The 14,145-nt window shown below is 43.1% G+C and overlaps 1 protein-coding gene across 6 annotated transcripts in view; it reads right to left on the reverse strand.

Moving 5' to 3' along the window:
• ADCY2 (adenylate cyclase 2) overlaps positions 1-14,145 on the reverse strand; it is a 436,561-nt gene that overhangs the window by 331,153 nt on the left and 91,263 nt on the right. The window contains exon 1 of one of the 6 annotated variants that reach the window (XM_081520579.1): positions 1,288-1,428. The exons of the other annotated variants lie outside the window; for them this stretch is intronic. Coding sequence (XP_081376705.1) covers positions 1,288-1,425 — 138 coding nt within the window. The 5' untranslated portion in view covers positions 1,426-1,428. Of the gene's footprint in view, positions 1-1,287; positions 1,429-14,145 lie in introns of those variants that run through there. 6 annotated transcript variants of the gene reach the window in all.

Genomic DNA, 14,145 nt, shown 5'->3' on the forward strand with positions numbered 1-14,145 from the left:
CTAGACCAGTACTTTTTATCTTGTTCTTTGATCATACTTTACATAAAGATTACTTTGAGTCACTATTTCGTTTTTTTCTAGTGTAAAACAGTCTTTAATTGGGAAATACTTAGTCACTCATTTTTAGTGCTAGCACATCAGTGTGTGTTAAGGCTTCTTTGAGTGTCCCTTTTATGATCACCCTGGTTTTCAAGTTTGACTTTCTTCTCTTTTTCCTCCTTCTTTCTCAAGGTCTTCCCAAAGGACAGGAGTTCATATCTGTATATACTGTTGCTGCTGTTGTTAAGTCACTTCAGTCGTGTCCGACTCTGTGCGACCCCAATGACAGCAGCCCATCAGGCTCCCCCGTCCATGGCAAGAGTACTGGAGTGGGTTGTCATTGCCTTCTCCATCTGTATATACAGATCTCCTATATGTATGTATATGCACATAAACATACACATACATACATATGTATGTACATGAAGGCATTATGCTGGTGAGAGAAATCGTACAAAGAAAGACACTGATGTTTTGTTTATATATACGATACCACTTCTAGGTGGAATGTAAAAATTCCAACTTGTAGAAACGGAGTGGAATGGAGGTTCCCAGGAGCCGGGGTGGAGAAACGGGGAGACGTTTGTCAAAGGACACAAAACATGCAGTTCAAGGGTGAGTAGGTCCTGGGGAAGTAAGCATAGTATTGCATTTACAGTCAGCAACACTGTATTACAGACATCAAAGTCACGGAGAAAGTAGATCTTAAACGTTCTCATCACAAAGGAAGAATGACAACTACAGGATGTGGTGGAGGTATCAGCTAACACTCTGGTGGCAATCAAAGGGCTCTTTTCAATGTTCAATCTGCCCCTGTCTCTCCTCCTCTGTGTATATCCCCCCGCTGGCTTTCTACAAGACGAAGAAAAATTCAAAGTCCTCGACATGCCGATAAGGTTTCCTGCTGATCTGCTCTGGCTGAAGCCCTAACCTCATATCTCACGAACTCCCATCACCCCACGTTCACAGTCCTTCCACACCGGCCCTCCTGACATTCCTTTAACAACCTCAGGGCCGTCACACTTTCTGTTCTTTCGCCCCAAGTATTCTTCCCTGATTTTCCCTTGGCTGGCCTCTTTTTGTCATCCAGGGCTTACAGCTCAAGCACCCCTTCCAGAGAGAATCCCACCAACCTCCCATTTAAAATAACATCCCCATTCACCCTCGAGCTAATCACCCTGCTGAACAACTTCCTCTCATTATTGGAATTTGAATGCTCATCTTTATATTTATATTTAACAAGGATACCTGAGAATAGAGGACCATCACAGCTACACGGAAAGACCCTCGTCCACGAAAATTAAACCAGTTCCTCAGAGTCAACTGCGTGCTCTGCGCATGTGCTAACCTGTGGGTGTCTGAGGACTTCTGCCTGGGTGTACTCATAGCCTTCCCACCTCTTCCCAGTTCGTTTCCGGTCTTGACTGGCTGTCCTTCCGGTTATGGGAGGTACAAACCTCCCCGGCACATCCATTACTCTCCAGACTAATGACGACCCTGATGGAGCTCAGATACCTGCTACACCAACGGTGGGCCTTGTGCCTGAATGCAGCCTCGCCTGGGAGCTTGCTAGAAAAGCGGGCACTTGAGCCCCAGAAGTTTACTGAATCTAACTTTGTATCCTCACCCTGTTACCGGGTGTCGTGCCTGGAAGCCACACGGATCTGATGGGCTCTGGGTGGGTTCAGCGGTCAGCATTACTCTCACTTTTGTGGCAATGACTACCGAGAATGTCCAGTATGCTGACCAATGGAGGCAATGGACAAGGTCAAAGTCTCCTGCTAGACAGACACTGATTTAATCAACAAATCAGTGAACTATGAATAATTACTCATCTTCACCTTGGTTACTAGATCTTATTTCTCCAGACCAATTTGATTTTAAAATAAAGATCAATTTAAGAAATTATTTCCAGCTTCACTCCAGCTTCACTACATAAGCCAAAAACCCCAGGCCAGCAATTACTGCTGACATGTGACATCTGGGCCATTTGACACACCTTCCTCCATGTGATCACTGCCCCGTTCTGCTGTTTTTATTTCCCAGTTGGAAGCTCTTGTTTCAGAGGAAGGAACTGAACTGTCCATTTGAGTCATCAAGTTGTATCTCTCATTGAACTCTCCATAGTTCAAGGAGAACTCCATCTTACTATGAAAAATATGCTTAGAAGTTCTAGGAAACTAACTCTGTGCTATTCTAAAACATCCTTAATGACCATCCTTCAGGATAAAACTCTGGGTCACCTTGAAGACTCAATGATAGAAAAGCTTTTATTTTTCTTAGATATTTTTGGCCAAGAATATTTTCTGCATATCAACTCCATCTTTACAGAATATGAAAACATTTCTTTAAATGTTATATTATTAAGGGAAAGAATGAATATTATGTTCCTTGATGGAATGCCTGGGCTCCAAAGAGTACTGATGAAATCATGAATCACAGGGTAGCTTTCATTCTTTTGCTGAAAATGTTATTCAGAGTTAAGAGAGATTAATGATGGAATCAGAGGTAAAACAATAACCTTCACTGTGCCTTTTTTTTTAATTTAAAATAGGTGGGAGGTATATCATACATTTTTAAAAGCTTGAAAAAAGAGAATAGTAGGATGTAAAAAAAAAAAAAAAAAAGGAAACCTGGTATCCGTGGGGAACAAAAGCAGCCTGATCTCTTCACCAGCCCCGTCCGTCCAAACCCTCAGCTCCTACTCTGAGACAGCGATGACTAACACAGTTTCCTAAATTCCCTTCCACGGTCCCTTCTGTTTCTCCTGTTTGCTTGTTTGGACCTGGGTATCCATCTACATATATGCTTCCTCTTCTTTTCTTCATCATTCACTGATTCACCAGTATTTAACTCTACAATATACGAGGCATTTTGTTCACTATCAGGGATAATATACGGTCCTTGCTCTTAAAACAGGTGACATCGCTGGGAGTGAAGGATAATCTCCAAGTTTGTTCATTTGTTTCCTGTACCCCTTATCCCTGCTGACACTCACATAAACACAGCAGGGTCTGTCTACAAGTATGATTTGTTTAGAACTAAAAATGTGTTTTTTTTTCATACTGTTCATGGGGTTCTCAAGGCAAGAATACTGAAGTGGTTTGCCATTCCCTTCTCCAGTGGACCACGTTTTGTCAGACCAACCTGTGAGAGTTGGACCATAAAGAAAGCTGAGCGCCGAAGAATTGATGCTTTTGAACTGTGGTGTTGGAGAAGACTCTTGAGAGTCCCTTGGACTGCAAGACGATCCAACCAGTCCATCCTAAAGGAAATGAGTCCTGAATGTTCATCGGAAGGACTGATGCTGAAGCTGAAACTCCAATACTTTGGCCACCTGATGCGAAGAACTGACTTCGGAAAAGACCCTGATGCTGGGAAAGATTGAAGGTGGGAGGAGAAGGGGACAACAGAGGATGAGATGGTTGCATGGCATCGACTTGATAGAAGTGAGTCTGAGCAAGCTCCAGGAGTTAGTGAAGGACAGGGAGGCCTGGCGTGCAGCAGTCCATGGGGTCGCAAAGAGTCGGACACGACTGAGCGACTGAACTGAACTGAAAATTTTATTTTGAACTAAAAAACCAGACTTCCCTGGTGACGCAGTGAAAAAGAATCTGGCTACCAATGCAGGGGACACGTGTTCGATCCCTGGTCTGGAAGGATTCCACATGCCCTTTAGTTTAGGGCAACTAAACCCATATGCCACAACTGCTGAACCCTGGTGCCCTACGGCCCATGCTCCCTAGGAAGAGAGGCCACTGCAGTGAGAAGCCAGCGCACCGCAACTAGAGAGTAGTCCTCACAAATGTAAAAATCTGCATAGCAATTTGACTAGCAGCGTCAAAAGTAAAATAAATAAAATAAAATAAAATAAACTGTAATTCACCAGTAATTTGCAAGCTAGTTTGTCTGAATATGAGCTACCATCCTTGTCATTAAAGCATTTACATGGTGTTTCTTGTGTCTGGAAAAATAGTATAGTGTTTCCACATGATCCTCCTGTTTCTCAGAGCACCTCTTCGGTTTTTCAAAGGTTTGTTCTGCACAGTGGTCACTTGGTCAAAACAACAACGAGAACACAGGGCACCTTGAACTCGGCTCAGTTAGGCTCAGTTTCCTAACATGCGAGATGTGGACACAGTTCTGTCTTCTCTCCTTGTCCTTGCCACGGAGATGAGTAGCTGAAGGATTCATCTCTACCCCACTGACTTTGGACCTGGTCACGAGACTCACTTTCAGTAATGAGAAAGTGTGCTGAAGAGACAGCTACCTGTTTAGAATGAAGGCTTTCAGGGGCTTCAGTTCACGTTTCTTCGTCGTGTCTTGCAAGATCTTTCCTTGCACTGCACAGACTAGTCCTGGCACGCAGGCTCAGTGGATATGGTGTGCAGGCTTAGGTGGGTCTTAGTTCCCTGACCAGGGACTGAACCTGAGTCTCCTGCATTGCAAAGCGGATTCTTAACCACTGGAACACCAGGGAAGTTCCACACCTGCCCTTTGGGATGTCTGGTTTTCCACAACGAGAAGTCCATGGTCCAGAAAGACAAAGCTCTTTCAATTGGGTCTGGGTTGTAGATCCGAGCCTAAAACAAACTCTGGAATATTCCCTACCTGCTGAGCCTGGGGAGGGCCAACAGAGATCGGACAAATCCCACCCCTTCAGATAGTGAGTATGAAAGAGAAAATATGTTATTACTGCTATAAGATGCTTGGATTTATTTGTTATTCAGAATTATCAGAGCAGAAATCTGACTAATACAGCAACTGGTATCATAAATGATGTTCTATCTAATGAAAACCTCAAATATAGGTCACTGCCTTTGGGACTTCCAAAGACTTATTATGTTAACCTATTGGCAAAATAATTGGTAAGCATGGCTTCTAAGAAAACCGTTTCCCAAAATGCCCAGGCTTCATAAGGTCTTGGAATTGCATGATAAAGTCTTTAGAAACAACAGAAAAAAGAACTGGGAACAGGTAGAACATTTCCAGAAACAACTGTTAGTGCACGGAAAGAACGTCATCTAACCTAAAATCAACATTTTGATGATCTCAAAATACATGACAAACAGGATCTATTGACAAGTGTTTTCTTATCTTACAATTGGGAAGATCCAGGTGCTGAGGGATTAAGTATTTTGCTCAGAGTCATAAAGCAACATAAAAACAAGCCATGATCTTTCTGCTGAAGCTAAAATGTTATTTCATCCTAATCCCTGAAGGTGAACAGGGCAACATAAGGTAAGCGTCTCTGAGTGTCAGGGGTATTCATGTTATTCAAAATAAAAAAGAACCTTGAGAATCCATCTGCTCTACCAAAAGAGCTTATTCTAACACGAGGAAGTCCTTTTCCTTGAAAATTATTTTTCTCATCGAATGCAAAGAAAGAAAACAGCAAGTTCATCTGGAAGCAATCAGGCAAAATAATGTCCATTAGAAATCATCCATTCACTCTTTCTAGTTATTAATACATGATTAGAAAAAATAATGTGCTCCTTGATGATTTTTAAATAATTTTTTTCAGAAGGTTGTGAATAAATTTCTACTTTCTAACCTTATATTTTTACAAAAGTGACTCCGTGAACATTTTCATCTTCCCTGGCTCCTTTTTGTGTGTACCAGAATGGACCAGGAGCCCACCCTGTGAGTGAAGAATTTCTCATCCTTCTAATCTGGCAAGTGGGTATCAGACAGTCAAGAACACATATCACAAACTCAACCTTTCCTACTTCAATTATATCAACTTCACTTCCATTAACTCTAAGGTTTAAATTATACAGTACACCACCATTAAATCAGCACTGATTATAAGGTCACGTGCTCACAAACAGACACAGCCTTGAGTAGCTGCTGCTGCTGCTGCTGCTAAGTCACTTCAGTTGTGTCCAACTCTGTGCGACCCCATAGACGGCAGACCACCAGGCTCCCCCGTCCCTGGGATTCTCCAGGCAAGAACACTGGAGTGGGTTGCCATTTCCTTTTCCAATGCATGAAAGTGAAAGGTGAAAGTGAAGTCGCTCAGTCATGTCTGACTCTTAGTGACCCCCTGGACTGCAGCCCACCAGGCCCCTCCGTCCATGAGATTTTCCAGGCAAGAGTACTGGAGTGGGGTGCCACTGCCTTCTCCGCTGGAGTAGCTAGTGCTACAAAATAGACAGCAATGCACTTCCACTTTGAGTAATTGCAAGAGTTAAAGTAAGAATACCCAGACAATTCCATTAATAGAATTAATCAATCAAATATGACATACTGGCCCCTTTTAAACCAGCTGTTTGGGTAAAAATAACTGCAGTCTTAATTTGTTTATCTTTTTTCTTTCTACTCAAATGTCAGCTGTTTCATTCTATCTTTACCTCCAGCCCTTGAGGGACTGGGATAAGGTTTCCACCATCTGTATTCCCAGTTTATGATAACCTGAATTTTGCATGTATGTATATTTTGAAGATTTGAAACATTGACTTATCTATAGAGGAGCTTCCCATGTAGCAGAGTAGTAAAGAATCCACCGGCCAATGCAGGAGGCACAAGAGATGTGCATTCAACCCCTAGGTCAGAAAGATCCCCTGGAATAGAAAATGGCAACCCACTCCCGTATTTTTGCCTGGGAAATCCCATGGACAGAGGAGACTGGGAGGCTGCACTCCATGGAGTCTCAAAGAGCACAGCAGAGCGGCATAGCTTATCTATAGAAATACTAAAAACTGTTCTGCATCCTCTATCTGTATGAACTGGCAACATTTCTCAGGGTACATCCTTAAACAATCTATTAAAAAATTGTTTTCTTTCTTAAAGTTCCTCCAATTGTTTAGACAAAGACAGTACCGAGGAGTTCCCATCATGCTAGGCTGAATCTATGGTTAATGGGTTGTGCCATAAGCAAGTACTACTTCAATTCTATTTAGTAAAGGAAAATACTGTTGCATGAAACAATTTAGAAAAGCAGTATCACCGCTTCAGTAATAGGTGTTTTGTAGAAGAAATGGTGTCCTGGAAAATCACTTTGAATAATATTATTTTAGAAAAACAACAACAACAACCAAAAAAACCCCATAAGGTCTTCATAAAAACATAAATGTTATGTAAAAGGGCTTTTATTTATATTCGCTGTTTTGGTCTTTATGAATATTCATGCCCATATTCTTTTGAAACATTATATTTATTTAATCTGAAAGGCCAGTGCTTCAGATGAGAAAAACTCATGTGGGGAAAAGGAGTGAATTATTCATCTAAAAACAAATATTGTTTGGTGACTCCATTTTCTACTTGTGTGTTCAACACCTCCATAAATCAGCATTTAGTGAAGCAGCCTGTTTGCACAAGGGGGTCTTACCACAAAAAGACCCACCAAGTTCTAAACGCCTTTGTTTGCTTTTTCTCTCCTTCTGAAAGAAGAAAATCTTACAAGGGAGAATGCATATCCTTGAGCTGTAAAATGAATTATTTTTGTGTCTGCGTTGGCTCCATGGGGCTTTCAGTTCTGGAATTGGGATCAGCCCAGTGGCTGTCTGGATTCCTCATGATCCTCCTACACATCAGTGAAAACCAGACGGTCTTCAGAGCAGGTCTGGTCTACAGCGATCATGTCACTCTGGAACACCACAGCTACTTTATTTGGCTTTTATTATTATTATTTTTCACAGAAGGGTCCAAACCATCTCACCTCTGCCATCAGCAGCGCTCTCATGTTAATACATTAATACAGGATCTGGTCTTCCCAAGGATTATTTTAAAGTCTCAGGATTATTATGTTTTGGGCTTATGCCATACTTTTATGACATGTGTCATGCTATTTAAAGAAACTGGATTCCATCACCAGATTCATAAAATGTAGCAGTAGCAAGCTATACATTTTATCAAGCTTTGCCCGGCTTTAAAGAATTGATGCCTTTGAACTGTAGTTCTGGAGAAGACTCAAGAGTCCTTTGGACTGCAAGGAGAACAAACCAGTCAATCCAAAAGGAAATCAACCTTGAATATTCATTGGAAGGACTGATACTAAAGCTGAAGCTCCAATCCTTTGGCCACCTGATGCGAAGAGCTGACTCACTGGAAAAGACCCTGATGCTGGGAAAGATTGAAGGCAAAAGGAGAAGAGGGTGGCAGAGGATGAAATGGTTAGATAGCATCATTGACTCAATGGACATGAATCTGAGCAAACTCCAGGAAATAGTGAGGACAGGGAAGCCTGGTTTGCTGCAGACCGTGAGGTTGCAAAGAGTCAGATACGACATAGGGACAGAACAAAAGCAAGAACAACAAAGTCCTTTCAAAAATAAGAAAGCACCACACATACTCCTGGCTGGACAGTGTTTAATTTTGAAGGGATAACTCCCCGGTTACTACCTAAATATTAGTAACTGCAAACTGCTTACACAGGCAACATATTTCAGAGATCCATGCTAACTAAATAGAAATGGGAAAATTCCACACTCTGGGTATTTCTATAATTCTGTTACTTTGAAAATGCTTATGTTAAAACAGACTCACTGGGTTTTATTTAAAAGAATATTCGATTCCAGAGTCTGTAAAATTGGATATCTGGCTGTGTGTTTGAGTCTATTTCAGCTTTTTTTTTTTCCTGCTTCATAGCTGACCTGAACTCTATCCTTTAATAAGTGGGTCCCTTGATCTAAGAGGGGTAACGCCAGGTAGATGGAGTCATGGAAAGGGCACTGAGTCTGCATGGCACAGACTGATACTGCTTCCAGAAACCGGCTGGTTGGTCCTCTCAATCCCAGAAGCCAAGGCAACTGAGATAGAGCTTCATATAAAAGCACCTTGACATCAAAGGCACAGCTGAAACTTTCACTAAACTTGCCTTTCATCGAATTTTTTTTTTTTTTATGGCTTGTAACCTCCCACGAAGGGCAACTATAGGGAAAGTAAATATGAGACCACACTGCTTTTTTAGTAAACATCTATCTCCATCATGCTATTCTCTCTTCCTGAAATACCATCCCGACCTTCCAAACAAATGGGTTAAATTATGATCGTTCCTCAAGATGTGTCTCTATTCCACTGCTAGGCCGGCGTGTCCCACCACAGCTCCCACAAGCCCCCTCTTCTCAGTTCCACGAGGCTTCCCTGGGTGGGGACCACACTGCCTGCCCCCTGATATCCATAATATCACGCAGCCACCATAACCCCATGACAGCCCTATCCGGTAGGGTCATCTGATGGCTAAGGAAACTGCGTCACAGAGACAGGAAGCACCTGCCCAGGTCCACCCTAACAGCAGGCAGGAGAACGTGGGTTGAAACCCTGAGGGTCTGGTACCAGAATCTGCACCCCAACAGCCCCCCTCGCTTGCCTCTGAGCTCAGCCCCAAACCAGCACACAGCTACCAACTGATGTAACTTGAGGACTCAGCCCTTCTTAGAGTAACAGAGGGACGCTGTTGTTCAGTCGCTCAGTCGTGTCTGACTCTTTGCAACCCCATGGACTGCAGCATGCCAGGCCTCCCTGTCCATCACCAACTCCCAGAGTTTACCCAAACTCATGTCCATTGAATCGGTGATGCCATCCAACCATCTCATCCTCTGTCGTCCCCTTCTCCTCCCGCCTTCAATCTTTCCCAGCATCAGGGTCTTTTCCAAGGAGTCAGTTGTTCGCATCAGGTGGTCAGAGTATTAGAGCTTAAGATTCAGCATCAGTTCTTCCAATGAATATTCAGGGCTGACTTCCTTTAGGATTGACTGGTTTGATTCCTTTGCAGTCCAAGGCACTCTCAAGAGGTATAAGAAAACACTGATTTCTTATTGTCTCCTATTCTTACCAACTTTTAGGTGTATACCTGCTGTCATGCACTCTAATGACCACATACTTTATTATGTTACATAATTAATGGCACACTTCTCAGACACTTTCAATGTCTCAGGAGGAGATTTTTAAGAACAAGGAAAAGAACCTAGGACAATGTCATGAATCCAGGGGAAGCCAAGAAACAACTGCTCTGGGCAAAGATGGGGCCCAGTGAGGTCTGGTGTAACTTCCCTTATTCCCACACCAAGCACCTCCTGTGTGCCTGGCTTCATGCTCCACACAGATACATCAGATGGCAAAGGGTGCCTCGTCTTACTCTCATGGAGCTGGCGCCTCTTAGGGACTGGATAAACAGGCATCTCTGACAGGGGGACAGGTGCTTGGTGACTCAGGGAGTGCCACAGAAAACCCAGACAGGGGACAGCTTTATCGTGGGGAAGAACATTCCAGGGAGAGGAGACCACGTAGGCAAAGCCTGGAAGTGACACAGATTAGTCATATGAGGAGATTTTATTCTACTGGTTTCCAAGCCCTCCAGTAGATCACTTTAATTGTGCCAAGTGCTATACATTACTGGTACTGGTGAATGCCAGTGTAGACCAGGGTCATTTACTCTTGTACTAAAAGACTTCCACAAAGCTGCTAAGAACATGAACGGGTGAATTACACTAGAAGAGCAAGTGCAAAATGACAATTCCTTAAGACGTGAGCATGCCACTCAACAGTCGCTAACAAGTCTATACCCAGATGATCTGCAGACTCAGTTTCCTGTGTCTGTAGCCACCCACCCTCTTTCTCGTGGACTCATCAGCCATGGAGGCCACACTCTCAGGCTGGGGTCAGATGGCAAGAGATGTGATGCTGAAGATGCAGGCAGCCCACAGCCTGCCTCCCTGGCTGGGAAATGGGGAGCAGAGGTGACTTCCAGGTGACAAAGGCGGCCTGAGACAGGAGGGCCATTCTATGCTCTGTCCTGAGGCGGCTGGTTGATCATTATCATTCCTGACTGATGAGAATGCCCAGAGCGGGGGCCTCTGCCTGGTCTCACATTTGGGGTGCTGGCAGAAAACTGCTGCCCTGCCTTGATGTGGGGGTTGTCTGGTGTGGGTGGGCAGAGGAGGGCAGGAGTTCCATTCCCGGGTCCTACAGGTGGTCTTGAGTATAGATGGATGACAGCTTCTTTTCTCATTGCTGATTTTCAAGAAATGTGGAGCACCCTGGGTGCACCCACCATATCGCACAACAAATGTGCTCCCCTGGGTGCACCCACCATACTGAAGCAGTGCCCCAGCTATTGAGGGTACCCCGGGTGCAAGGAGACAGACCCCAGGTTGAGCAGATGCAGCTGGCATCCTGCTGATGCTCTGAGATGGGGTATCATTGGGAACACTGGGTCCCAGCTGAGTACCGTCTTATGAATTTCCCAGCTGACACCTGTGCATAGAAGGCCCTGAGTCTAGGGGAAGGACAAAAAGGAGAAGATGCAACTGGAATCCATCTTGGCTGAGATGTGTGTGCACACCGAGACCAAATATGGAGTTGACTGGCCAGGAAAAAATCCAGAAAACTACCCCTAAATAAGCAACCTAAGCTGCCCTTATTGCACGCAACTCTGAGCTCACTTGTGTGGCTCTTTTACATGTATTTTGCTTTTTCCACTCATACTTCACTTCTAATAAATGCTTTTATTGTTTTTCACCATCTTGTTGAATTTTTTCTTCAGAGAAGACAAGCACCACTGGAGTCAGCACAGCCGGAGACCCTGTGCACCCACACAAGGTCATCACGTGGCATGAAGGCAGGTGTAGTGGTGCTGTGACTGGGTGGCTGTGTGTCTCTCCCCTGCTCTGTGGATACACCCACCAGGGAACCCATTCATCCTGAGAGCTGGAAGGACAATTCTAGAGGCCACCGGACCTCAGGTTCTGGACGGCCAGGCCAGGCAAGGTTGAAGGTGAGCTCAAAGCAGACTGGGTCCAGTCTCTCCAACAGTCTACACCTGCCTTCCCCTGCACCGTTTTTCTTTTCCTTTGGAACAGAATTTCAACTTATTTTGTATTGGAAAGAAGAAAAACATTCTCTTTGGGTTAGAAAAGCATCAACGTCTATACTCAAGTCACGATTGTTTCTATAAGTCTCTCACCAGCAAATGCATTTCCTAAAAATTATTTCTCAATTTTTATTCTACCCCCAAACAACTCAAATGGGCCTTATGAAGCATCACTACAAACAAAGCTAGTGGAGATGATGGAATTTCAGTTGAGCTATTTCATATCCTAAAAGATGATGCTGTGAAAGTGCTGCACTCAATATGCCAGCAAATTTGGAAAACTCAGCAGTGGCCACAGGACTGAAAAAGGTCAGTTTTCATTCCAATTCCAAAGAAAGGCAATGCCCAAAAATGCTCAAACTACCGCACAATTGCACTCATCTCACACACTAGTAAAGTAATGCTCAAAATTCTGCAAGTCAGGCTTCAAGAGGATGTGAACCATGAACTTTCAGATGTTCAAGCTGGATTTAGAAAAGGCAAAGGAATCACAGGTCAAATTGTCAACATTCGCTGGATCATCGAAAAAGCAAGAGAGTTCCAGAAAATCATGTACTTCTGCTTTATTGACTATGCCAAAGCCTTTGACTGTGCGGATCACAACAAACTGTGGAAAATTCTGAAAGAGATGGGAATACCAGACCACCTGACCTGCCTCCTGAGAAATCTGGACGCAGGTCAATATGCAACAGTTAAAACTGGACATGGAACAACAGACTGGTTCCAAATCAGGAAAGGAGTACATCAAGGCTGTATATTGTCACCCCCCTTATTTAACTTATATGCAGAGTACATCATGCAAAATGTTGGGCTGAATGAAGCACAAGCTGGAATCAAGATTGCCAGGAGAAATATCAATAACCTCAGATATGCAGATGACACCACCCTTATGGCAGAAAGTGAAGAACTAAAAAGCCTTTTGATAAATGTGAAAGAGGAGAGTGAAAAATTTGGCTTAAAACTCAACATTCAGAAAACTAAGATCATGGCATCCTGTCCTATGGCAAACAGATGGGGAAACAATGGAAACAATGACAGACTATTTTGGGGGGCTCCAAAATCACTGCAGATAGTGACTGTAACCATGAAATTAAAAGACACTTGCTCCTTGGAAGAAAAGCTATGAGCAACCTAGACAGCATATTAAAAAGTAGAGACACTACTTTAACAACAAAGGTCCATCTAGTCAAAGCTATGGTTGTTCCAGTAGTTATGCAAGGATGTGAGAGTTGGACTATAAAGAAAGCTGAGCACCAAAGAATTGATGCTTTTGAACTGTGGTGTTGGAGAAGACTCTTGAGAGTCCCCTGGACTGCAAGGAGATCCAACCAGTCCATCCTAAAGGAAATCAGTCCTGAATATTCATTGGAAGGACTGATGTTGAAGCTGAAACTCCAATACTTTGGCCACCTGATGCAAAGAACTGGCTCATTGGAAAAGCCCCTGATGCTGGCAAAGAATGAGGGAGGGAGGGGAAGGGGATGACAGAGGATGAGATGGTTGGATGGCATCACCGACTCAATGGACATGAGTTTGAGCAAGCTCTAGGAGTTGGTGATGGACATGGAAGCCTGGTGTGCTCAGTCCATGGGGTTGCAAAGAGTCGGACACAACTGAGCGAGTGAACTGAACTGAACTGAACTGAAAACTTCTTAATTTCTTCTCAAACTCGATACTCTTTAAAAGCATATAACTTGGGTTTACATTTTAAAAGATCCATGATTCTGTTCAAAAATCATCAGTAATCTTCATGAAGTAATTTCTGTTGAATAGTAACATCATTTTAGGGCTTAGAGTTGTTAATTTTTTGGAATTCTTCAGCACATTTAAACGTCTCCATTGAGCTTGTTTCCTATAAGAATGGACAGGATCTCAAAGGAATAAGTCAAGTTTCACTTTAGCTTGTACACTTGTCACATGTAAACAGATACTGGAACCAGCACTAAATGAAACAGCACACCAGGATCCCAAGCAGGACTTTCAACAAGGGAAGAAAATGGAAACACTTATTTTTTAAAAAAAGACTTTATTTAAAAAGTAACTATTACTCATGAATCAAATATAAAAAAGATGTTGAAATTTTTCTGTAAGAACATACATAAAGGTAAAATTTCTATATCCATCACCATCATTTCAACTATTAAATCTCGAAACTAACTTAGACTACACACCTCAGAAAAAAACACCTCTACTGATAAATTAAGCACATGTTGATCATGTTCAAACAATACTTTTCCACCTCAGACACAATCAAGAATTTCTCCAAGGATCCTGATCTTTATCAGGGGAAGAAT

Source organism: Giraffa tippelskirchi, chromosome 8, assembly GCF_054371585.1.
Source record: "Giraffa tippelskirchi isolate mGirTip1 chromosome 8, T2T-mGirTip1v1.2.pri, whole genome shotgun sequence".
Taxonomy (NCBI): domain Eukaryota; kingdom Metazoa; phylum Chordata; class Mammalia; order Artiodactyla; family Giraffidae; genus Giraffa; species Giraffa tippelskirchi.